Source organism: Sceloporus undulatus, chromosome 9, assembly GCF_019175285.1.
Source record: "Sceloporus undulatus isolate JIND9_A2432 ecotype Alabama chromosome 9, SceUnd_v1.1, whole genome shotgun sequence".
Taxonomy (NCBI): Eukaryota; Metazoa; Chordata; class Lepidosauria; order Squamata; family Phrynosomatidae; genus Sceloporus; species Sceloporus undulatus.
In genome coordinates, this window is record NC_056530.1 from 14,628,394 (window position 1) to 14,652,997 (window position 24,604).

The 24,604-nt window shown below is 47.0% G+C and overlaps 2 protein-coding genes across 9 annotated transcripts in view; one reads left to right on the top strand and one right to left on the bottom strand.

Annotated features, from left to right (window-relative positions):
- Positions 1–68: 68 nt before the first annotated feature.
- HPCAL4 (hippocalcin like 4) lies at positions 69–11,548 on the bottom strand. The gene is made up of 4 exons (XM_042440974.1): positions 11,084–11,548; positions 4,447–4,616; positions 3,297–3,512; positions 69–3,017 (listed from the first exon to the last, which is right to left on the bottom strand). The coding sequence occupies exons 2-4, from the start codon at positions 4,606–4,608 to the stop codon at positions 2,820–2,822; spliced, it is 576 nt and encodes a 191-aa protein (XP_042296908.1). The 5' UTR covers positions 4,609–4,616; positions 11,084–11,548; the 3' UTR covers positions 69–2,819.
- Positions 11,549–22,964: 11,416 nt separating this feature from the next.
- Positions 22,965–24,604, top strand: part of LOC121916060 (CYFIP-related Rac1 interactor A-like) — a 17,079-nt gene continuing 15,439 nt past the window's right edge. For 7 of the 8 annotated variants that reach the window (XM_042440800.1, XM_042440791.1, XM_042440792.1 and 4 more), the window contains exon 1: positions 22,965–23,134. The gene's annotated coding sequence lies outside the window, so the exon portion shown is untranslated. The remainder of the gene's footprint in view (positions 23,135–24,604) is intronic. The other variant, XM_042440796.1, reaches the window with a different exon arrangement.

Below are 24,604 nucleotides of genomic sequence, written 5' to 3' on the forward strand. Positions count from 1 at the left end.
CTTCCCAGTAACGCAAGAGATAAGAACGCATTTTTCTTGGAAGAAACCAAGCCACAAAATTCCTCTTACATTAGATACGTTTTATTTTTCATCCATTTTTTTAGAAAAAAAGATTGTGTGTGTATATGTGTGTGTGTGTATCCCTTTATATATATATATATTAACATCACAGTTTCTAAACAGTTATTACGATATTCAAAACCACGACAAGCAGACAGGATGCATCTGTAAAGATGAAGAGTCTTCAGTCCAGGAAGGGGACACTGAAGGAGAGAGGTAGCAGTCCTGGGATGAGAGGCTGAGCTGCGGGGTGTGCCTTCTGGCCGCGTTTTGGACATTGAGACCCAGAGATCGGCGTTACAAGAACAAGTTTAGACAAGCCACAACCTCCTTGCCTTCCTCCAGCACAAGTTGCAAAGAGTCCTTGTCTTCCCAGCGGTTAGTCCTAACTATGGTTAAGGAAAGCAAGGCTAGTTCCTAGACTTACGTTTCAAAGTTGGTTTTGTTTTCTGTATCATAGCTCCTTTTAACCACAGTGTGTCTGGGTTGCAAGGGCATGGCAAACTTCAGCAATGACATGCCTAATTCTCGCCAGATGCTTTCAGACTATAACTCCCAGTAGCCCTAGGCAGCATATACAGTGGGGAGGAATGCTAGGAACTGCAGTTCAACAATGCCTTGACAGCTATGTGTTTCCCACCTTAATCCCAAGGGAAGGAAAGGCTTCCAAATTCCCCAGAGACCACACCAGAGAGGGGAGGCATGTGAGCCTCAACTTGTCTCAAATCCCTCTTGTGATCCCAGGTTATGGTTTAATACTGGTAGATCCATTGCTGCATTGGGGTGTGAGTTCACTCTGGGTTTTAGTGTGAACTTTAAAGGAGCTATCCAAGGTCTGTCACTTTGCATTGCTGCTTTAAAAGTTCACACTAAAACCCTGGGCAGATTCACTACCTCTGCTGGTGGCAGAGCCATCAATTGGTTCGACGTTTGATCTTGGTGCAACCCACTTTGGGTCCCTTCTCCTTAGGATCTGGTCACTTTGTGGCTAGAGACTTTTTGAAGAGGAACAAAACAGCCAATTTTTATCCAGTTTCACCCCTTCCAGTCTCTTCTCCTGCACCGAGGCCTATGATGAAGGAGCTGACCTTTCTTCATTGGGCAAAACAGTTTCCCTTCACCTCCCACGCTTGGCCTCCTTCACAGTCAGTTCTTACCAACTTCTTTAAGGTCTTTCTGCCTATATTTTGCAGCTGATAATGGGGTCTTCTACAACTCCCATCCCAGCATAAATCTGCATAATTGTACACCTCCAAAGACTTGAATCAAAGGAACACCTGAACATCTAACTCATCCCATTTTGGGGGCTTCACATGGAGCCACTTTGCCGCAGACCAAAAACACAGGAGCCATAGTGACCTGGGAGGCAAACATTAACTATCTGTAGCATCCTAACTTGGGCCTAACCTTTGCTGGAGAAAATCTGCAATCTCTAGTCCCTGGTGGTATGAACTCTTACCTGTCTTCTGGTTTGTCTCCCTGTGCCAAAATGGCCTCTGCTCCGAACATCTAAGAGGAAGGGAGTAACACCTAAGAGGCAAGGGTCATTTTTCCACGGCAGTGCAATTGCATGGCAGTACAACTGAGTTTGGTCCCCCCCAAAATTGGTCCCTAGAAATACCAGTTTCTTCTGGCAGTCTTTAAAGCCTCCCCTTCCCCAAAAGTTGTATTTTTTCCTCCAAGAGCCATATTTTTAAAATCAATGCAGCATCCAAAAATCTGTCTCTGCGAATGGATGAAAGGATGCATAGCAAAATCTCACTCCGTTTAACCCACCAAGCATGGACTCATCGCACTTTTCCTCCAGCCCCTTCAAAAAGCAAGGATTCCTCTCCTGTTCCCCAGTATACAAGCATACAAGTTTACAGCTGACGGAGCAAGATTGCATTATCAGGAAGAGCCAAAATTGAAAAACACGAACCTGCAATATATATACATTTTAGACATACCATGAGAGTACCACGATGCACCTCTTACCAAGGACAGTTATGTTATTTGCTCCAAACGCAGGGCAGGGCTCACTCTGATTTCAAAGCATTAGCATCACCACGAGTCCAAAGGGAAACGGTTAAGCTTTTTCAGACCTTACAAAAAGCTACAGGGATACCCCATTGCCAGGAAAAACATATATATTTCTCTCACCCCGGCTGTTCACAGTGGGAAGCGTAGGGGTTGGAAAAGACCCATTTGAGGTCTCAGGGTTTTGAATAGAGGGGGAAATTCAGGAAAGTGAAGGGGAACAGATATTGACATCCCCACTCAAGGAGCACACCTGAAGATTATATGCAAGAGGGTCATGAGAAGGAAGGGGTCCTCCCTAATATCGAAAGCGGCAGCTGAGGTGGAGGAAAGTGGACCTTTGGAATTGCAAGACCTTGCAGATTGTTGCATCGTGAGTCATGGATTTCGGCAGGCCATCAAACAGGTAGATTTGCCAGCAGGGTCTTGGGAACACCAGACGTCCAGAGATGGAAAGGGGGAATGACAAGCTGGGGTCCAGCCAAGGTTGGGCTGGAGAACGCAGGAACAGAAACCCACTCCAACAGGCCTATGGGCCTTTCCCCCAAATGGCAATTGTTGTAGATGTTGATATGTTTATCTTGGGGCTTGTTTGGGTCTAGAAGGTCATGCGGACACAGCACCTCCTGCCTCTGAGAGTGAGGCCTGCAGCTCAGAGGAGGAGAAGGAAGAGGAAGAGGAGGAGGAGGGTGAATGGAAATGCAAGGCTAGGAAGGGGAAAGAGGGTGTGTGGTGTCCCTCTATTTCTGCATGTCACACTGCAGCAGGAGGACAATGGAAGGGTCACTCTTGGCAGCCTCCTTGAACTCCTCCAGGGAGATCTGGTCATCCTTGTCCTTGTCCATCTTGGCGAAGATCTTGTCGACACGTTGCTGAGGGGTCAAGCCATCTTGGTTCATCCTCATCATGATGACCGTGCCCACCATCTTGTAGATGGCCTGAAAAGAGAGGAGACAGATGGTCAGGGGTGATTGTCCAGCCAAGGTGGTCAAAGGTCTGGAAACCCCCAAAGACTTGAGCACTGAAATGGAAGCCACCAGTCTGTTCTCTAGGGAACTTTTCTCACTATGGGCGATTTTGATATTTTAGGCACCCCCATGCAGAGGTCTCCCTATCTTTCTGATGGTGGCCAACTCTGTGTCATGGTTGGGCATGAAACCAATCATGTGGCATCTGGTTTGGTGAAAAGGCATCTGCCGTCAAGGAGGCCAACACACCTCAATGATCTCCAGCATCTCCAAGCGGGTGATCTTGCCATCCCCGTCCAAGTCGTACATCTCGAAGGCCCAGTTCAGCTTCTGCTCAAAGCTTCCCCTGGAAGTGACGGAAAGGGCGCAGATGAACTCCCGGAAGTCAATGGTGCCGTCGCCGTTCTTGTCAAAGGTGCGGAAAGCATGCTGGGCGAACTTGGAGGCATCTCCATAAGGGAAAAACTGCAGGGAGAGGAGATGGGAGGGCAAGACTCATATCAAGGGGAGATGCTAAGAGGAGGAGGGAGATCAGGAGGAGGAAACAAGGCATGGAACTACAGCCACAAATTAAATATCTGTCCATCGGAGCAGCGGGTTTGTGGTAGGACACAGAAAGGGCCTCGGCTGTGGCACTCCAGTTATGGAATATCCTTCCAATTGGTACCAACATTGTGGTACCCTTCTCTGTCAGGGAGCTCTGGTGCCACAACAAATTACAGTTCCCAGAATAACATAGCATCAAGCTATGGCAGTTAAAGTGGTGTCAAACTGGATTATTTCTGCAGTGCACATGCAACCCTTAAGTTAGAAATGGCTTGAAGGCACACAATAAGGATAGAAATCAATCAATCAATCAATCAATCAATCTAGGATTTGAGATTTCAGCTCATTAAAATCTAGGCATGGAGGTGACGTACCTGAAGGGCTGCCTGGAACTGTACATTAATGCTGTTGATCAATCACTCAATCACTACCACCCTGACATCCAATGTGGTGTAGGGGTCTGAGTGTTGAACTACCACTCTATAGGCCAGGGTTCAAATCCCCATTTGGCCATGGAAACCATCTTGGTGATTTTAGGCAAGGCACAATCTCAGCTTCAGAGGAAGGCAAAGACAAATCCTCACTGCCAAGAAAACTGCTTAGCGTCACCACAAGATGGGAATGATTTGAAGGTGTGCAACAGCAACTTCATCCATCTATCCAGGATTTGAGGTTTCATCTGATTGAAACCTGAGCATGGAGGTGCCATACCCGAAGTGTCACCATCTTTAGCATGCCTCTCCACGTGGCTTTGTAGGAACAGGGCTTTGCTGCTGTTCCCATCTCCACTGCCAGGCTTAGCCCAATAGGTTCTCCTCCCCAGAGCCTCTTGCCTCTTTCCCTGGGTTCCTACCTTTATGTAGAGCTGCTGGAACTCCTCCAAGTTGAGGATGCCAGTGGGGCAGTCCTTCAGGAACCCCTTGTACCATTGCTTCAGCTCCTGTTCATTGAACTCGGTGCTCCTCACCAGGTCATCCAGCATCTCTGGAGCCAGTTTGCTGTTGTGTTTGCCCATGGCCGGATCTGGAACGAGAAACACATTGGTGTGACTCACAAAACCCCCACTGGCCATGAAAGTCCTGAAATCCTTGCACATTCTTCCCTGTTCCCCACATGCCCACATCACTTTCAAACCTCTATATGTTGAATTTTAGATGTGTAAACCTTTTGGGGTTGTGACCCACCTTCTTCTTCTTTGCAAGGAGACTCTGCACTGTTTAAGACTAAAAATAAAATACACATTTTGGAAAACTAGAATTGGTCCTCTGGACTCTTCCAAGGTTTTTAAAGTTTGTCTTTGCATTTCTGTAAGTTTCTATGTCCCTGGCAGGGATCCTGGAGGAGGAACCCAACACAGGTGTTTATCACACGGGCTAATTTCGGCATTAAAGAGAGATTAAAGCCGATTTAAAGCATCTTGCAAATAAAGCGAAAATGGTGTGTAATTGCGCAAATGGTTATCACATGCAATCACTCAAATAAAGTGATATCGGAAATGCATTGTTGCTGAAATCCTGAAAGTAAAATGATGCGCGCTTATGCTTCTTCATGACCATTTTAATGGTGGGTTTTGTGCGTCGTCGTGTGAAATCATCACGTAACACGATTTCCCCGGGATGTTTATGGGATAAACGTCTGAGCTCTGTCCTGTGATAAACTCCACAGTTGCCCACCATTGGGATAACTTAAAGAAGTGAGCCACGCTGCATAAAACACAATAAACTATCAACAACATTTACAGCAGTTAAAAGCAAACTGTTAAAAAGAAAACCATCCAAGGCCTGCCAAGTGTGAAAAGACCTTCAGCTGCTTGCAGAAAGAGTTAAGAGAGATGCCAGACTAAACTCTCTGGGAAGCTAATGCATAACTATCGCATTAAAAATAATTTAAAATGGTCCTAGTCCAACATTCAAACCACTCCACCACGCTGCCTCCCAATAAAAAATTATAATACAGCATTGTTTAAAAATAAAGATGATTGCTCTGGGATAGAGGACTATGTAACGAAAGAGGATCACAGCTGCTGTTTCTTTCTTTACTGACGGAAGCAGCCTTCTAGCTGTCCTTGCAAATTTTCGTCTCAGAGATCCAAAAAGTGACCTATTTAGAAGGACAATAAGTTTATATAAAGGGTAGCCTGCCCTGAATCATGGCTTGCTGGTTGCTTGCTATTTCAGATGCACAAACATACACACACACACGCATCTCAACTGGGGGGCATTTATAATACTGAGGATGAAATTTGGGGGGGAAGCGGCGGAAGGAGGGTCCGCCATCATTGTCGTGGTCCCTGCATCCCTGTTACCTACGGCAACTGGTGCTGCGGCTGCCATGGCAACGGTCCTGTGATTGTCCCCAGCATCCCCATCTGCATCAGTGCATCCCAGGAGCTACCAAGCAACCCTTTCATCCTTCTGCATCCTTCTGTTCCTCCTTCACTTCTTTCCACAGACATGGCAGGATCCAAAAAATACCCACAACGAGGGGAAAAATAAAAACCTTCCCAGTCTTTTATCCGATCTGTTCATTTGCTAGCATTTAAGTGCATTTAAAGTTCAGGTTAAAACCTGAAGTGAATTCATTGCCTCGCTGACATGGGAGCCAGCAGCCACCGCCGCCACTTTCAGCCGAAGTCAAAATAAGTTTTAGGTTTCTAGTCCTGCAAGAGGTTTGCTCAGCAGCTCATTTTCACTTCACTCCTATTTTGGTTTCTTGCGTTGTGTGTTGCTGGACAACGTTTCAATGAAGCTGGCCCAAAGCTGAGCTTGCTGCATATGAAGCATGAAGCCAGGATTCATTGGTTGGAGGTTCTCCAGTTTTCATAATTTGGGTTGCCCTTTTCACACTGAGTGCTCAGCCCAAGGCTTTGCTAATGGCTTCTTGGCTCATTTGCAAATTAAGCGTGACCTTATCGAAGTTGCCTTCTGCTGAGTCTGACCATTGTGTCGTCCAGTCTAGCACTGTGGGTCTCAATGACACTGAATGTTAATAATAATAATAATAATAATAATAATAATAATAATAATAATTTGTTTTATTTATATACCGCTATTCCAAAGATCATAGTGGTGAACAGCAAGTAAGCTAATTAGAAAGTAAGCTAATTTGCCCCCAACAGTCTGGGTACTCATTTTAGCGACCTCGGAAGGATGCAAGCCTGAGTCGAGCTTGGGCCCTTTTGCTGGTCTTGAACTCGCAACCTTGTGGTCTTGAATGAATGGCTGCAGTACAGGCATTTAACCACTGCGCCACCAGGGCATACAATTAACTGATTAACAGTTAACTAATTAACCAATTTCTCACTTTGGGATTTCCTCAGAGGTACCTGTTACTGCAATCAGACTTGCAAAGCGGGCCTGTGTTGAGCTCCCAATAGCCCCTTGCCAAACAAAAAAGTATGCCAGATGCAAGATACATACATGAATTGTGGTGCCCAGAAATGGACAAAGATGCTATACTTCTATTGATGCAGCCTAGAATAGCATTGGCCTTTTTAGCTGCCGCATCACACTGTTGACTCATGTTCAACTTGTGGTCTACTAGACTCCTAGATCCCTTTCACACAGAATCTTGTCAAGTCAGGTTATGGAAGGCAACCCAAGGGCCATATAATCCATCCCTGTCAGTGCAAGAATCCACTGCTAGAGCACCCCTGAGATCATTGGGATCCAAAGGAGGATTCAGCCAGCAGAAGGGCATTTCTCTTGGCACAAGAGGATTGTGCCCCTAGCACCACTGGCTATCGGTCTCTTCTTGCGGACTATTGAAAGTGTTTGTTACGACCTATAAAGCTCTATGCAGCCTGGGTCCAGTTGATCTGAAGGACTGTATTCTTTTCAGCTTCTGGGCTTTGTAGTCTTCAAGGGGTGCCTCCTCTTCCTCCCATCATCCTCATATGTACATCCAGTAGGAATTAAAGAGAGGACCTGCTTTCTGGTTGCCCCCAGACTCTCCTGAACTCCCTTCCGAGGGTGCATCACACTATATAAATAATGCTCCATCCTGTAGAATTGCAAGGTCCTTAGCCTTCTCTGCCAAAGAGTGCTGGTGCTTCACCAGACTACAGATCCCAGGATTCTCTAGAATGGAGTCCTGGCAGTTTTAAAGGGATGTCAAACTGCATTATTTCTACAGTGTAGATGCACCCTTTGGCGAGAGTAGATGGGCTCCCTTCACAGATTCCTGCAGGTGAAGAGGCTCCTGTTTCCCATGGGAAATATCTCTTGATCAGGGAAAGGCTTTTAATCATTTCATTATGTGCTTTTTAAATGGCTATGGCTTTAAATGGCTTTTGGTTCTACCAAGAGTTTAATTCTATTTTAACATTCGTTGTGTTTTAGCGATGTGACTTTTTATGGATATCTCTTTAATTTTGTAAACCTGCCTTGAATCCCAGGGCTGAGAGAAAAACGGGAAGTAGGAAAGGAAGGAAGGAAGGAAGGAAGGAATAGTGTCTCCCTATATCCCTATATCCAGTGCATCGTTTTCTCTGACTCCCAGAAACCCCCATTATGGAAAATCCTCCCCTTGATCCCCAGTTCATGCCAACGCTGGTGCCATTCTGGTGCCAAATTCAAACCACAGCTTTTTTATTAAATCCTTTGGAGACATATCCAATTTGCACATCTCTTGTGGCTCACTTTACTTTAAATTGTTTAAATTGACTTACAGTAATAAAGAGCCAGACTGGTGTAGCCGTTTGATCATTGGACTACAATTCTGGAGGCCAGGGTTCAAATCCCGGCTTGGCCATGGAAACCCACTGGATTACCTTGGGCAAGAAGTCACACTCTCTCAGCCTCAGGAGAAGCCAATAGCAAAGCTTCTCTGAACAAAGCTTGCCAAGAAAACCACTTGGTAGGTTCACCTTAGGGTCGCCATAAGTCGGAGATGACTTGAAGGCGCACAACAATGATTTCATATATGAATACTCTTTTAAAGCTATTGCTATTTATTGTCCTAAATTGATTTTATTGTATTCCAGCCTGAGATCTTCAGATGTTGGGTGAGGTATGCATGCTTTACGAAATAGATTAAATAAATAAAAGTTTGCCTTCCTATCCGATAAGGCCATTGTAAGATTATAGCACCCGCACATCTGGACTGAGGAACACTTCAGATGTGTTTCCAGATGCACCCCTGAGTTTTGCAAAAATCTCCCATTGGTGCAAGAGGGCAGACTACAAACCATAAATGCCTCCTATGCTCTTCATACCTTGCTAATCCTTCGGATGCATCTGTCAGAAGACCCTCAGAGGCAAAACTACTGATGAAGAAGAAAGGTTGAAAGCAGAGGCCGGCTGAACGAAAGCAGGTCTAGGGTTGAGCTGAAGGATTCCCTGCCATTGCCAGAAATTTGCCTCTCTTTCTGGCCTTCCGTCCAGGCTGCAGCAAGGAAATTTCTTTGCATACGAGAACAGAAAACCTCTTGTAAAAGGAGCAGCCATTTGCATGGCTCCCTTCCCAAGAGGAGGAGAAATTGGGCTCCTAGCAAATGCAGCGTTTTTGCATCGCAGTCACTACCACAACTCTGGTTCGCTTGGGATTATTTCGGAGGTAAAATTCTGGAGATCAGGGTCCATTTCTCCATTTGGAGATGGAAACCCATTGGGTGACCTTGGGTGAGTCGCACACTCTCAGCCCTATAAAAAACTGGGGTAGGTTCCCCTTGTTGTTGTTGTTGTTGTTGTTGTTGCTGTGTTCCTTCAGGTCGATTCCAATGTATGGAATCCTATCATGGGGTTTTCTTGGCAAGATTTCTTCAGAGGGGGTTTGCCCTGGCCTTGCCCTGAGGCTGAGAGTGTGTGACTTGTTCAAGGTCCATGGCTGACCCAGGATTTGAACCCTGGTCTCCTATTAGTGTCCTAGGCCAACACTCAAACCACTGCACCAGGCTGGCTCTCTGTGATTTCATTTCATGTGTTCTCCTGGAATTGTTCCCAGAGTGGCTGTCACATTGACTAGCACACCCATGGGCCTGGTCTTAGTGATGGGATTGCATGCTCCTATGAGGGAAAAGGTTATTCTGATGGAACCATCAGCACTCGCATCACACCATTAATGTACGTCTCACGGTGCCCAAATTTTTCTTGGTGGTGGGGATTTCCCTACAGACAGGAACTCCTCTCCCTTTTGGTTAAGAATTAGCAGATTTACAAATATTCTTTCCAGGGTGCAAATGTTCTTTCCATCCTATTCAAAACCACTGGTTGCCAAGACATATTTTGAATGACGTTTTTTCCATAACAAGTCCAGCTGGACCTATTGGCACATTTCTTAGGAAACTGCGACTGTCGCTTAACTGACACCTCTTGCTTCAAAGTAATGGAAAGCTATTGCAACTTAAAAGAGAAGAGTCTTTATTGCAAACATAAGTATGTTGCAAATGCAGGATGGTGTGCAGTGATGTGTGTGCAATGTTAAAAATTCAACAGAAAATGGGCCAAGAACCCATTGTTCTTCCTCTCCAACTGGAGTCCAACATTAGGGACTTCCATTGCTGAAACCGAGAGAGAGGAGGCCACATTATCTGCCTCCCTCCTTCTCTGCCTTTCTCCATCTGCTGCTTATTCCCAAAGGCAGGAATCCCAGCTCCCTCCACCCGCATTTTCCACTGTGGCAGCCATGGATATTTCTCAAACCAGACCAGGAATTCAGAGTCCATTTTTCATTTTGGAAGAGGCATGGAAGAGATAGATATGGGGGGAATGAGGATTTAAAGGGCACTGCGCCACAGAGAAGGAGCAAAGGTTATGGATGAGGGCAGCATGCAAAAGAGAGGGAAGGAAGGAAGGAAGGAAGGTTTCATCCAAGTTAGGGTACAGAGCCTATCTGAATTCCTAGACAATCTAATGGAAGCACACATATACATGTATTTCTGAGAGACCTTTCCTCTGTTCCAAAGAACCCACTCCATCCATCTCCCACAGATACAAAATTAAGGTGAGAACAAGACTTCTCTCCTGTTCAGGAATTAAACACTAACTGAACAAAACACTTCTTTAAAAAAAAGAAGTTCGGAATCCTTCCATCTATTTAAGAAAAGACAATTTTCCTGGTATGCTTTCAGTAGGTGGACCTCACTCCCTAGATGGTCTCAGAGAATCTTGTAACACCCCCAGAAGCTAACCATGTCTTGGACACATCTTGCCAAGGAAAACTCCATAAGGGGCTTGAAGGCACACAGCAGCAACAATAATAACAATAACAACAATGACATGAGGTTGCAAGGCTCTATGTTGTTTTGGCAGCGAGAGAATGAACCAGATTGTCCCCCTATCCGCAAGATGCTAACAATGGAGGTGAGCCCAAGGCTAAGACAGGCAGAGATGAACAACAAGGGGGAAATATTGGAGTGTGCGGAGTGAGGCTGTTGGAGCGCATGCTTTGAATAACAAGCTGGTGCTTGCTTGGCATGGCTTTGCCCTCCACCAGAACCTCTTGTCCCACACCGAGGCTAACCCTGGTACCCAGCAAGGGATGCTGCTTACCTTGGAGGGGGTCTACCTGACCCCAGGGATGGTGGGTGCCCTGGGTGCAAAAGGTGGAGAAGCAGGAGGAGAGAGAGGAGCCCTTAAGCCATCCACCAGGAGATGCCTCCTCCTCTTCGCTGTCCTTGCTGGCTGGCTTGCTATTCCACCTGCTCCCTCTGCCTCCAGATTCTCTGCTCCTCGGCTTGTATCAGCATGTACCCCTCCTCACTGGGCAAAAGGAGGGCCTCCCTGCCTTGGTTCTCCCTCTCATTGGCTGGCATGGATGCCACTCATCGCACTCACTGCTTCAGGTGGGGTGCTGACTTGCCTGCCAGACTTTCCCCCCAAAAGAGCCAAAGCTGCTCATGGTGGCTGTGATGCATCGCCTACTCACTGCCTTGGGGCTCACCTCTCCCAGCACCTTTTGTCCCCAACAAGACAAAAGACGCTCGTCATCAATGGCTGAGACCCCCCACATCAGGGAGAGGGAGCGCAATTCTGCATCCAGGCAGTAGCATGGTGACAGTATATTAAACCAACAAATGTGAAATGCGCAATTGCAAATTGCAACGCACACCAGCATGTGCGATGCACAGTCTGCACCTGCACCTGCAATGTGCGACAGCGCCACGTGTGAAATGCCACTCCGTTTTGCAAGGCTGCGTCCGCAACCTTCAACTGAGTATGGACTTTTGCAATGAACAAAAAAGGTCCACCTTTTTCCATAGTGAACCCTCACAGTGTAAGAGGGAAGGCAGATTAGTGTTTGTGTGCCTCTGTGTGAAGGTTACAAAAAATGCAAACTCTCCTTTAGACTTATCCTGATAATAACATTGCATTTCCCACAAGCAGGGCTGACCCAGGATATTTTGCTGCCTGAGGATTGGCATTTAATGGTGCTCCCATCTCACATCAATCTCTAAATCCCTCTCCCCCAGAGGGAGAAAATTCTGCAAGCACACCTCTCCTTTTCTCCCCATCTCTGGCAGTCACATTTCAGCAACAGCACTTGAAATAACCAGCTATTTGATGTCCTTTCCTGTCTGAGAAGTGGCTGCTTTGCCCTCCCAAAGGATAGTTTGGTGGAAGGGTTGCGGGATGGTGGAGATGAGGAAGAAGCATCCCATAGAGCCAAGGTGGGTAAAGGGCGGCCTTCCAGGTTTCATGGAACTACCATTCCCATCAACCCCTGGACCATCCAACTGATACTGGGAACATCCATAGGGATGCAGGAGTCAGCCCAAACTTTGGTCCTCTAGATATTTTGGACTTCAGATCCCAAAATCCTTGACTTTTGGCCAAGCTTGCTACAGCTTCTGGGAGCTGAAGTCCAAAACAACTAGAGGACCAAGGTTTGGGAATCACTGCTTTATAGTAAGACAAATAAATGGACCCTAGGAGAGCCAGTGTGGCATAGCACTTTGAATGACTATGACTCTAGAGACCAGGGATCGATTCCTAGCTTGGTCATGATACCATGATAGAGTCACACTCTCTCAGACGCAATGGAAGGCAATAGCAAACCTCATCTGAACCAATTTTGCCAAGAATGCCCCATGATAAGTCCATCTTAGGATCTCCAAAAGTCGGAAATGATTTGAAGGCACACAACAGCAGCAGCAGAACAAATCAGGTCTGAATACTCCCTAGAAGCCAAGATGACTAAACGGAGAGGATCATATCCTGAAAAGATGTGACTCGCTAGAATAGACTGTAATGCTTAGGAAGGCAGAAAACAATAAGAAGAGAAGAAGACTGCCTTCCAGATGGATGGATCAATGGAGCAACCCTCAATGGCTGTCCTGAGTTTATCTCCTGAGTCTCTCATTCATAGGGTCACCATAAGTGAAAGGTGAACAATAGTTGTTAGAAAGTGAGGAATAGTTTGTATTAGCAGAGAGAGGGGATGGCACCTGCATTTTTCACAGCCTCCGTTCAGCCAGAGTTTGTGATTGTGAGAAGATAAAGGCAGGTCTGTGGTCCAAGAACAAAAGAAAAGCTGAGAAGGGAAAAGGAAAAAGAGTGCATGGCACTTTTTCCAAGCCTTTGGCATGTAAGTTCCTTGGGGCAGTGGGCTTCTTGAGTTTGAAATCACCAAAACATCCTATGAACAGTGATGGAGATGCATGGTTAGGAAAAAAACAACCATGGAATTGGAGCAAATGTTTCCCTGCAGAGACATTCCTAACAAGTCAATGGTCATGTTTTTGCATTTTTCCTTGCAGTTGCTTCTCCTTCCTAAATAGAAATTGGGGGTAGGGGGGTGGGATATTGTCCCTCTGATGAATTTGCACCAGACAGAGACACATAGTTGTTATTCTGACTCCTCCAGCCCTGAGACTGTGAGGAAAATTCATGCTGTTCCCATAAATTGGGGCAGTTTTCCCCAAAATGTATGCAGTGATGCTCATGATCCAGGGTCCTCAACCTGAATGCCTTCATCCTTCCCCATCGTCTCCTTCCTTCCAAAAACAAAGTGACTTTTTTTTTGTCTTTTGTGGGAAATAAACACACTCATGGTCTTTTTTTTAAAGAAGGCGATGCAGATTTCGGAAACCCATGTGAAAAGGGTTTCCATGGCAACCGTCCCTGATCCGAAGCATCCCTCCTTCTTGCCGCTGCTGGTGTGTCCTTGGTGGGGCTTTGCTGCAGCAGATCCTCCTTCAAGGTTGCCATGGAGGGAATTTCGTGGCTTGGGAGGCTTCTTCCAAAACCAGGAGGGCTGGGGGAGGGGTCTGCTTGCACTAAAGGTGGGCGAAGGATGATCCTAGGGCAACGCATGGACCCCAGGGTTGGATTTGCGGCCTTGAGTCATCTTGAATTCCTGGGAATGTCCCTTTTCCAGACAAAAAAGAATAGAATAGGATAGAATAGAATTTTTATCCCACCTCTCCATCAGGCTAAGAAGCATCCAAGGGTGGCAACCCACCTGGATTGCCTGGTTGGACTATGCAAACCCACTTATTGACATTGGGGAAATCACACTGTCTCAGCCTTGGAGGATAGCAATGGCAAACCCCTTCTGAACTTGCCAAGAAAACCCCATGATAGGTTTGCCTTAGGATCACCATAAATTGGGAACAACTTGAAGGCCCACAACAATGAACTCCTTCCTTGACACGAAAACATCAGTTTGCATAACCAAGAGTAGATTTCTAGTCACCTCTGGTCTTAGGAGAGGAGGAAGAAGAGGAGGAAGAGAAAGAAGAGGAGGAGGAAGAGATCTCAGTTAACGTCTAAGTTAACGGAGATCAATACTTACATTTGATACTTAGATCGGACAAAAACGTGGGAAGAGCCGCTTCCTGATTGTCAACCCTGCGTGTTGTGAACTTCAATTGTCTCTTATTGCTATTTTGCAAACCTGGCAGCCCTAGTTAGCCTTACCTAGAGTAGACCCATTGAGTGTATTGTTGATTGGTGAGTCAACATGTGGAAAAATCCCACTGATTCCATGGTGTTAGTTGAATTGGGACTTGCATTAGGATTGAGACCAGGTGCAGAAAAACCAACTGCAATCCTCCTTGTTGCAAAAGAGCATAAAGTCATAAACTTTGGCTGCCCATTACTGGTATTTTGAAAACTTGTCAGCACAATGCCTTGTTGTGAAGTTAAAGTATTGAATGAGAGAGCCAGGTATGCCACCATGGGCTCATTGGAGGAAAGGTGGCATAGAAATATAAATAAGCAATAAAGAGCAGCAACTATTGTTATTATGAATAACCCCAGATGATAGAAACTCCAGAGAGAAAAGAAAGCCAGGCACCAAATACTGTGTCTTATTCCTGCAACAGAGTGCAATGTGGAAAGCATAATTTCAGGGAAATGCTATGCGCATGGGGGACAAGGCTCAACAGCCTCCGTTTCTCAGCGATGTGACACCAATCCGAATCCTGCCTCCCCCACGGATCTATTTTTGAGAGAAAAGATAATCTGATCACGAATCCGGAATCACGAATCTATCATGTTGAGTTGGACTTGCCTGAATTCACTTACATCTCTTGCATTTAACGGCATTGGAAGAAGCCTGGAGTTAAATCAGAGAACTTGCCTGTTGTATCTGATCTCCCATTAACTACCATGGTGCCAATCCTGCGGGATCCTAAGATCCTGTGGCTTAGCTTAGCATCCTTTCTTAGAAAGGCAGGTTTATAAGCACCTCCTCAAACTGCAGATCTCAGGATTCTAGAGGATGGAGCCACAACAATTAAAATGGTACTAAAGTGCTACAATTGTGCAGTGTGGGTGAATGTGCACTTCATTGCCACCTTTACTGGCATCATCTACAATGCTACACACACAGATGCAGATATGCAGAGCTTACTACCAGTGTATATGTATAATATACATTTGGTCAGCTTAAGACTCTGGTCCTCATGTTTCTAAACTGAGGCCTGACCAACATGATCCTAGGAAGCTGTCAGATGCTAAGCAAGCCATTGGTCTACCTATCCCAGTATGGCCTCCACCACAGGGAGGAATAGTGCGGCCATGGTTCAATAAGCCACCACTTGGGATCCCACAGGAGGGATTCCATAGGAGAACTTCCTAAGAGATCTTGCCATTTAATGCATTTGATAAAAATACTCAGCCATCACCAAACCAAGACGCCTGAACCAGCAGATGGCGCAAGATTATGCATTTGGCCACGAAAACAGAGCTTTCTGCCTTCTGCGATTTTCCAAATATCAGTTTCTAAGCCTAAAAAGGCACTAGATCCAGTCTGGTCTTGGAAACAAACATAGTCAGCCCTGGTTAGCCCTTGGATGGGAGACCACCAAGAAATCCCAGGTGATGTAGGCTCTATTTCGGAGGAAGGGACTGGCAAAACCACCCCTGAGTACTACTTGCCTAAGAAAACCCTCTGAAATTCATGGGGTTGCCATAAATCGACAAGTAACTTGCATTTACTTCTATGATAGCATGTCTTTTAGGAATGATCCTACCATACTATAAAATTCAAAGACATTGCTGTGTCAGTCTGGCGAATCAGTCTGCAAAAGGATCTTGTAGCACCTTTGCAATTAATGAAAGAAGGAAGCTGGGAGCGCATGAGTTTTTCTAGACTTGAGTCTGCTTCCTCAGATGCACTGAATGGAAAGTCCAGGGACAAATTTTAATGCATCTAAGGAAGTAGACTCGAGTCTAAGAAAGCTCATGTGGCCATCTTCACTTCATGCATCTGAAGAAGTAGACCCAAGTCTACTAAAGCTCATATGCTCCCAGCTTGTAGGGAGAATTCAGGTTCTATTTGCTCTCAGATCCATTCATTTGTCTTTTGGGAAGTCTACAGCATCCGCAGAACTCTCCTCCAGCACCATATTTCCAATGAGTAGATTCTCTTCCCATCCACTTACAACTGTGTCCAGCTTTCAAATCTGGATATAAAAATCAGAACTACTATGGCAAGGGCAATCCTCCTGACTTTGATACATAAAGATATAGCTTTACACTTGTGCTGTCGGCTGTATTTTAGTGGAAGGAACTGGCAAAATTTACACTGAGACCCATTTACACAATTCCTTTTGAAAGGAATGGGGATTTTTACTTCCCTGGGAGGAAGAAGTGGTGATGGAGGCTTGTTTTAGAGCCTCTCTGTGATCTGCTGCATTTGGCCTGGAACCAGAGGGCTGCCCTTGAATCTTGCAAAAGTAGCATCTCTCGCCCGCACATGGTGCAGGGTCAGCTTCTGGCACTGCACTGGCCCAGAGAGGGGGCCAGAGAGAGAAGGAGGAGGGTGGGATGAGCAGAGAGAGAGACCCTGCCTGCGTCTGACCTGGTTTTTCCCTTCCTTGGCGCCTGATAGGTTGCATGCCTTGCACACAGAGGAGGACGAGTCTCCTTTTTGTCTGTGGCTCTCTGCACAGCTATGACCATATAAGGGAGAGTCGATGCGCCTTTCTCAGCAGAAGCCACATCCAAAAGTGGGGAAGGGGAGGCGGGGGTCCCTGGCGGACCGTTTTCTGTGTCACTGTGCAGCCCCCTCTCTTTTAGATACAGCCAGCGCCTTCCAAGCAAGATGCACAAGTCCCCTCTTCAGTGGCCTACCATCCCCCTGGGGTGCGTGGGGTGGCACATAGGGGCTCACCTTCAATGTTGCACTGGTTTCCTCCCCACCGGCCACAAAATACCATCCATTCCTTTCTGAAGAGGCACGAAGCAAGACTTTGCAAGGAAGAAAGATCCAGAGCAAGCGTGTTTGTAGCACTTCTGAGCTCTGGGAAGCACACAGTTCCTACAACCCTCACAACAGCCCTGTAAAGTGGGCCAACCCTCTTGTTCTTCTGTTGATGTCTGGTAATTTCCCCAAGCCCAGGACAGGCAGTTTTTCTATGGCCACCTGAGCTAGTAGTGGACGATGGGTCCCGTGTCTGAGCTCTGGTGGGCCCATTTTGGTTTCTTTCAAGACTTTAAAGGAGTTCCTAACTGGTCCTATTAGCTTCCAGGATCAGGCAGGATCTGGTGTCCTGTAGGTATTTAGGCCTATGTATGTGTGTCCGTTCCTTTGAGTCTCCTGTTGACTTACAGTGAACCATACATTTCTTAGGGTTTTTAATGCATGGAATCATCAGAGCTGGTTTTGCCAGTTCCTTTCACTGAAATATAGCCTACAGCACTTGGTCTCTCCTCCAACTCCTAACCAAGACTGATCCTGCTTCACTTCTAAGAATCAGTGGGATCTGGTGCCTTCCAGGATCAGTGGGATCTCATGCTCTCAGCCAAGGAAAAAGCAACTGGGAATGCAGGGGGACAAAAAAGGTACTGAAACATACTTGTATGTGTGTCTGTTCCTTCAAGTTGGCAACATCTTGAATTTCATGGGGGGGGGGGGTTAGACAAGGATTCCTCAGAGGTGGTTTTCCCACTTCCTTCCCCCAAAATGGAACCCACAGCACTTGCTCTTCATTAGTGGTCTCCCTTCCAAGTCCTAACCAGAACTGACCCTGCTTGGTTTCCAAGATCAGATGGGATCTGGTGCTTTTTGGGGTGTACAACCATTACAGGCACAGGAGCCCTCTCCAGTTTTCAGGCTGGCAACCCTTACCTGTGTTGATGCAGGATTTGGGCTCTCTTCATGACAGGCTCTTCCCTTGCAAGGTCCAAAGGAGATTCAGGTCACTCTGAATAGCCAAACTGGATTCAGCACTGGACTGAATTGGGACCCAGGCACTGCCCTTGATGCCTAAGGAAGAAGAGGGAGGGGATAAAGGATTAAAACCCACATGTGGTTGGGGGGCAAAAGAGTAGGAAGGACCCTTCTGATCCATGCAACTAGGCACCCAGACATCTCGACCCCAAGGTCAGTCAGGCTCTTCTGCAAGATGGACAACCTCCTGCAACAACTGCACTCACCCAAAAGAAGACCACCATACCCACACTTTGCTCTGTCTTTGCTTCACTTTGGAAGTTCATGTCTGGGTGATGCTGCCCTGAGAGGTGAACCCCCTTGTGCTCATGCCAAGATGAAGCATAAAACTGTGACCCCAAGTGGGCTAGGATTTGCTTTGTGTCTCTTCCACACTCCAAGGGGAAGGAGCAGGAATGGATTTGGGGAAAGGAGGGAGGGAGAAGATGCTTGTCCCTGACTGGTTGTCTCCATGGAGATGCTGGACTGAGTGAGCAGCTTCCAGTGTGATGCTGAAGAAGGCTCTGCCTTTTTGTCCAGGGATGCAGCATTGATGCTCAGAAGGATGGCCAAGACCCAGATGTGGTGGCCAAAGGAGGCTTTCATCTCCTTGAAGTTCAGCACTTTAACTGTTTTCAAAATTTAGCCTAAGGGGAATCCTAGAACCATGGGTTGGAAGGGTCTAGTCCAACCCATGCATGCAGACCATCATGCAACTTCAGTGGAAAGATCTCCAGAGAAGTAGTCCATTACCTGCCCTCCAAGGCTGCCTCTTCCACTGTGAAACAATAGCTCTTATTGAGTGTCAGGAAGCAATGGCATCTTGCAGCTAAATAACTGAGTGGAAGAAGCTGCAGTGTTAGCTTTCATGGGCTTAGTCTGCTTCCTCAGATGCATGGAGAGAACTGGCTGAAGTGGCAGCGATGGAAGGGGGCAGCCTTGCATTTGGCAAAGGAAAAATTGGGGGGTAAATACATAAATGGCAGGGGATTGGACTGGATGGCCCTTGCGGTCTCTTCCAACTCTATGATTCTATTCTATTCTATTCTATTGGTACCCAGCATCAGGAAGTTCTTCCTAATGTTTCAGCAGCATCCCCTTTCTTGCAATTTGAATCCATCAGTTCCGGAGCAGCTGAAAATCAGTTGCTCCATCAGGTCATTGTTGGCCTGAAAATGGCCCCCATTGCACCCAAATTGCCAATCAGAGATCACCAACCACCGTTTCTCTCCAATCTTTTCTCTAAGCCCTTCCGTTCCTTTGCTTTGACCCACTACTCTTTCCCAAACTTAGAAGTCTGCTCACTAAAGGCCCAAGATCCCATCTGATCCTAGAAGTTAAGTAGGGCCAGCTCTAGTTGGTACTTGGGTGGGAGGCCACCAAGGAATACCAACTGCTGTGGGCTCTATTTCAGAGGAAGGAAAGCAGCAAAAACCACATCTGAGGATCCCTTGCCAAGAAAACCTCCTATGTAAAAACCAGTGGGTCATCATAAGTCTGGGACAGAGGACTTGAAGGAACATACAGAGAGAGAGAGAGAGAGCTTTTATTCGCCATCATAATATTTTACATAGTTTTAAATTTCTGTATAGTGCAATACTGTTTTAATCAGAACTTTTTACACAAGTTTAACCAGTATGTTTTTATTTGTAATTTTTTGCTGTTTTGTAAGCCGCCTTGAGTCTTAGTTTGGTGAAAAAAGCAGGATATAAATAAAGTGATGGCTGGATGGGATGGATGGACAGACGGACGGATGGATGGAAGTCAAACCCTTGTATCTGTTTCCAGTATCTATTTCCAGTCCCTCCTCCTCATCTCTTGACTGTTCCAAGGGTTCTGCCATTTTGGATCCACTCAGATGGTCACATCTCCTCCATCCAGACTTTGCAGGGTTGAGATCCTTTCTTCTTCTCCCACTCCCAGACACTCACATGTGCATCCTCATCCCTTTCTTACACACACACAAACACACACTTGTTCCTTTGCCAATGGGCGATTCTTGCATTCTGCATCGCTGGCTCAGTTTGCAGGCGGAGCGGGGAGAAAGGGTTACTTGTCAGAACCAATCAGCGTCACCTGGGTTTTGCCTGTTGCCTAGGCTGAAAGATCTAGTTCAGGAGGCTAATGCATTCACAGCAGAGCATCCTCGCCTCAGTTTCCCCCCTCGAGGAGACTCCTGCCTTGGAAACAGGGCCTAGATATGTCCTCCTTCCTTCTTTCTGGCCCAGAGGACCCTCTGCCCCAGATTCTCTCTCTCTCTTTCTCTCTCTCTCTCTCCCCATGAAAGAGGGCTCTGCTTGCTGACATTTGCAGCTGGGAGTGATGAGCCAGCAATATATCCCAAGCCATGCAAATCTTCCGGCCTCCTGCCTTGTTCGTTCCAGGTGAATACCCATAAACAGCCCAGCATTTGAAGACCAGATGCTGTTTGCCCATCTGGCCGCATCCAGAGAGTGGCATCCTGAGTTCTGAATCAAGCTCTGGGTGCAGCCTAGAATTGCAACTGCACTGCAGAAATACTTCCGTTTGACACCATTTACTGTCATGGCTTAATGATATGCAATCCTGAAACTTAATAGTTTGCTGTGGAACTGGAGCTCTCTGGCAAAGACTAAATAGCTCACCAAACTACAATTCCCAAAATTCCTAGCATTGAACCATGGCAGCTAAAGCAGTGTCAAACTGCATTAATTCCAGTGCGGATGCAGCCTTCGAGACTTGGAGGATGAAGGGTGCTTGAAATAAAGTAATGGGTCAAGTGAGCCCTCTTTTCAGAATGGGGAGCGGGGGGGAACAGGGGTCATTCAAGGACATTGGCTGGAATGCAAATTTGGGTCAAGGAGAAAGAAGACATTGGAGATGCTTCCAGGATTCGCTGCCATGAGAAATTACCTTAGATAGGCCTGTTACAGACTGCCAAAATAAAGCTGCTTTGGGTCTCTTTGGAGGTATGCTGTTTAAATGATGCATGCATCCTAAGAATCCGGAAGCTGCACCAAAGCTGCCCTCCAGTGCTTAGGAATGGAGTGTGGCTTTGGTGCGACCTCCGGACTCTTAGGACCCATGCATCATTTAAACAGCATACCTCCAAAGAGACCTGAAGCATCTTTATTTTGGCAGTCTGTAACAGGCCATAGTTTTCTAGTGAAGGGTGATGAAATTCATGGAGAACATTTAGCCAGGAGACTTAACCCCAAGCAGAAGCAGTAGGCTCCAGATTACTCCATGCTTTCCTGTCTTCTTCAGTCTCTTGCCCTCCAGATGTTTCCCCAACGCCTTCTAGGATGCATACAGAAGTGATCCAAAAACGTAAGAAGCTGACCATCTATGGAGTGAGGTCACTGGTTCATCACTGCTGCCAACTCTGATGGGCAGCCATGACTCTCTCCAGGGTTTCAGAAAGGATTCTTAGTTGTATCTAAAGATCTCTCCCATTGCGTCTCCCACCAGCCAGGACCAACCCTGCTTAGCTTCCAGAACCAGACACGATTGGGTATGATTTGGGTGGTGAGACATCATCATAGTCTTTCTAGGATATATCCCAATGCTGAGCCAAACCACTTGCCCAAATAAATAGCCCAGTGTAGTCGACTTCATGGGCAGGAGGTTTCATGCAAGGTTCTTCTCCTAGCCATTTTTGGAGATGACCCTGGAACCTTCCACATCAGAAGCTTCCTTGTTCCATTCAGCTTAGTACTGCAACAGTGACTCTCTAGAGTTTTAGGCACAATTTTCTTTTCTGAAAGCTACCAAGAGATAGGGCTTATAGACCCATAGGATCTTAAGAGCTGGAGAGGACCCCAAAGGGCCATCTATTCCAACGTCCAGCCATGCAAGGACCCTTCCCTGGTGGTCAACATGGAGATGCACATGCATTGCAACCCTTAACAGTCAGTGGCCCCAAGTGGCTTCCATGTCATTCCAGGGTTTTGCCTGAACTGTCCATAGGTTTGGTACCTTGGACAGTTCCTTCATATTTTAGGCTAAAATACTGCATTTGGAGTGCATCTAAATTGTAGAATTAATGCAGTTTGACACCACTTTAACAGCCATGGCACCATCCTACAGAATCCTGGGCTTTCTAGAAGCTCCAGCACTCTTTGGCAGTAAAGGCTTGAAAAATTACAAATCCCAGTATTCCACAGGATTCCAGGGTTTGGAGGGAAATGCTGGCCAACAGGCAATTTGGCGGAGAGGGAAGTTGGCAGCAGGAGCTTTCCTAGGTTTCAGTCTAGATGCAATAATAGGATTAATAATATAATATGTAGAGATCTTGCAGCAGCTTTGAGACTCACTGAAAGAAAGAAGTTGGCAGCATGAACTTTCCTAGACTTCAGTTTACTTCCTCAATCTAAATGCATCTGAGGAAGTAGACTGATGCCTAGGAAACTTCTGCTGCCAACTTCTTTTCTTTCAGATAATCTGAAAGGTGCTACAAGATCTTTCTACATATTCGTGTTGCTGTTGTTGTTGCATCTAAATGCATCTGAGGAAGTAGACTGAAGCCCAGGAAAGCTCCTGCTGCCAACTTCTTCCTTCCATTGAGTCTGAAAGGTGCTGCAAGATCTGCTTCCACAGACTAACTGCATCTTGGCATCCTTTCTCACAGTGAGCCTCTCTGACTGGGTGCCCCAGGGTCTTGCAGCCTGTGCCTTTGGGTTGGCCCCATATAGAGGCATGCTGGCACTGGGAGGGTTAAGCTGCCTTGCAATGGAGGCGACGTCAGAGGAGTGGGGCGAGGAGGAGGCGATCAGGAGCAGCAGCAGCAGCAGTGGCGGGGGTCTATGGGGGTCTTTGTGGTGAGGAGCCCAGCAGCTGCACCAGGCGGGCGCTTTCCTGGGCACCAGCAGCAGCAACAGCAGCAGCAGCCTCCTTGGCACCAAAGAGCTAGGTAGGGAGCTCGCCCTCTTGGCTCCCGGGGGTCTTCCAGCCCAAGATCCAAGGTGGGTCTCTCTGTCTCTTTGCCATTAGGGGACCTAGGAAGGTTGGGGGTGCAGAGAGCCAAAGGATATATATTTGCTTTTTTGCATTAAATATGTGTGTGTGTGTGTGTGTGTGTGTTTGTGTGTGTGTATATATATAATTCCACCCACCCATAAATTGAGCAGAGAAGGACCCCTCCCCAATCTCCCTCAGGGACTTGCATGCAAAAGGTAAACCATGATAGATGGCATGGAGGGGATGCAAATCACCCTCTTGACGTCTGGACTGGCAGGACCACTGGGCTCTTGGGGTCCCGGTACCCATGCCTGGCTCCCCCCCTCCAAATCCAGGTGTCTGTCCTCACACCTGCATCGCCCAACTCCCTGCCTTCTTTGCAGAGGTTACCTCCCAGAGAGGGATCGTGTGCCCCCTTCCTCTGCAAAAAAAATATAGGGGCCCCCTGATCCCCCTCCCTCCCTCCCTTCCCCTTTTTTCTTTCCTTCCTTCCTTCCCCTTCTCTCCCTCCCTTCCTCCCTTTCAATCCCTCCCTCCCTCCCTCCCTTCCTTGGCACTCCTTTAGGTGTCTCTGCCTCGCTTTTCCCTGTCTGTGAAATGGGTGGAGCGCCAGGGAAGAGAAGGGAGGGTCAGTGGGGCAAAGCCTCGGCCCCAGAGGCTCCCCTCCCAACACCTCCCTTGCAAGCAGTCAGATGCCACACGGTTGCCCTTGCCAGCTTTGCCCTGGAGGCACCAACAGCCTCAGATCCATCCTTGAAGTTCTCCTCTCTCTGCAGAGCCAGGAGAGGATGCTTCTGCCTTTCCTCCTTTTGGAAAAGAGTGGTTCTTGCTCATTCCCTGAGCTCCATGGGTCATTTGCATTCTCATTTCAGGCTGAAATCTGTCCAGTCCTCCTCCCCTGTGGCACTTGGGGGGTTGGCAGTCCCTTTAGTGGGTGACCCTGCCCCCCAAGTGAATGCCTGACATCCACGAGGAGATCTTCTGCCCCCCAAGCCAAGACTGGGACCCTGAGACTGGCCTCCCTCCCTTCCCTCCCTGACCTTGGTCCAAACAGAGGTCAATGTCTCTGGGGACAACGGATCAATAACAGCCTTATCATCGTATCAATAGCAGCCTTATAAGCTTACAGCCTAGTGATCTTTTCAATAACACACTTATTATTGGGAATAGCACCCTTGCTGTCACTAAGAGATTTCTCAGTCTGTCCTGTAATCATGAAGGAAGAGTCCTGTTTGGTTTTCCTCCTTGTCCCTCCGTGCCCCTTTGCCAGTTCCTTCCTTCCTTCCTTCCTTCCTTCCTTCCTTCCTTCCTTCCTTCCTTCCTTCCTTCCATCTCCCTTTACCATTCCCCCTTCTTTCCTTCCTTGTCCCTCTGTCTCGCTTTGCCAGTTTTCTCCTTCCTCCCTCTCTCCGTATCCTTTTACCATTCTCCTTCCTTCCTTCCTTCCTTCCTTCCTTCCTTCCTTCCTTCCTTCC

Bases quoted from the DNA above. Each gene is read 5' to 3' on its own strand.
- HPCAL4 (XM_042440974.1), bottom strand. From the start codon at position 4,608: ATGGGCAAACACAACAGCAAACTGGCTCCAGAGATGCTGGATGACCTG. The intron at 3,513-4,446 runs GTAGGAACCCAG...CTCTCCCTGCAG, and splicing joins TCCAGCAGCTCTACATAAAG to TTTTTCCCTTATGGAGATGC. The intron at 3,018-3,296 runs GTGTGTTGGCCT...CTCTCTTTTCAG, and splicing joins AGATGCTGGAGATCATTGAG to GCCATCTACAAGATGGTGGG.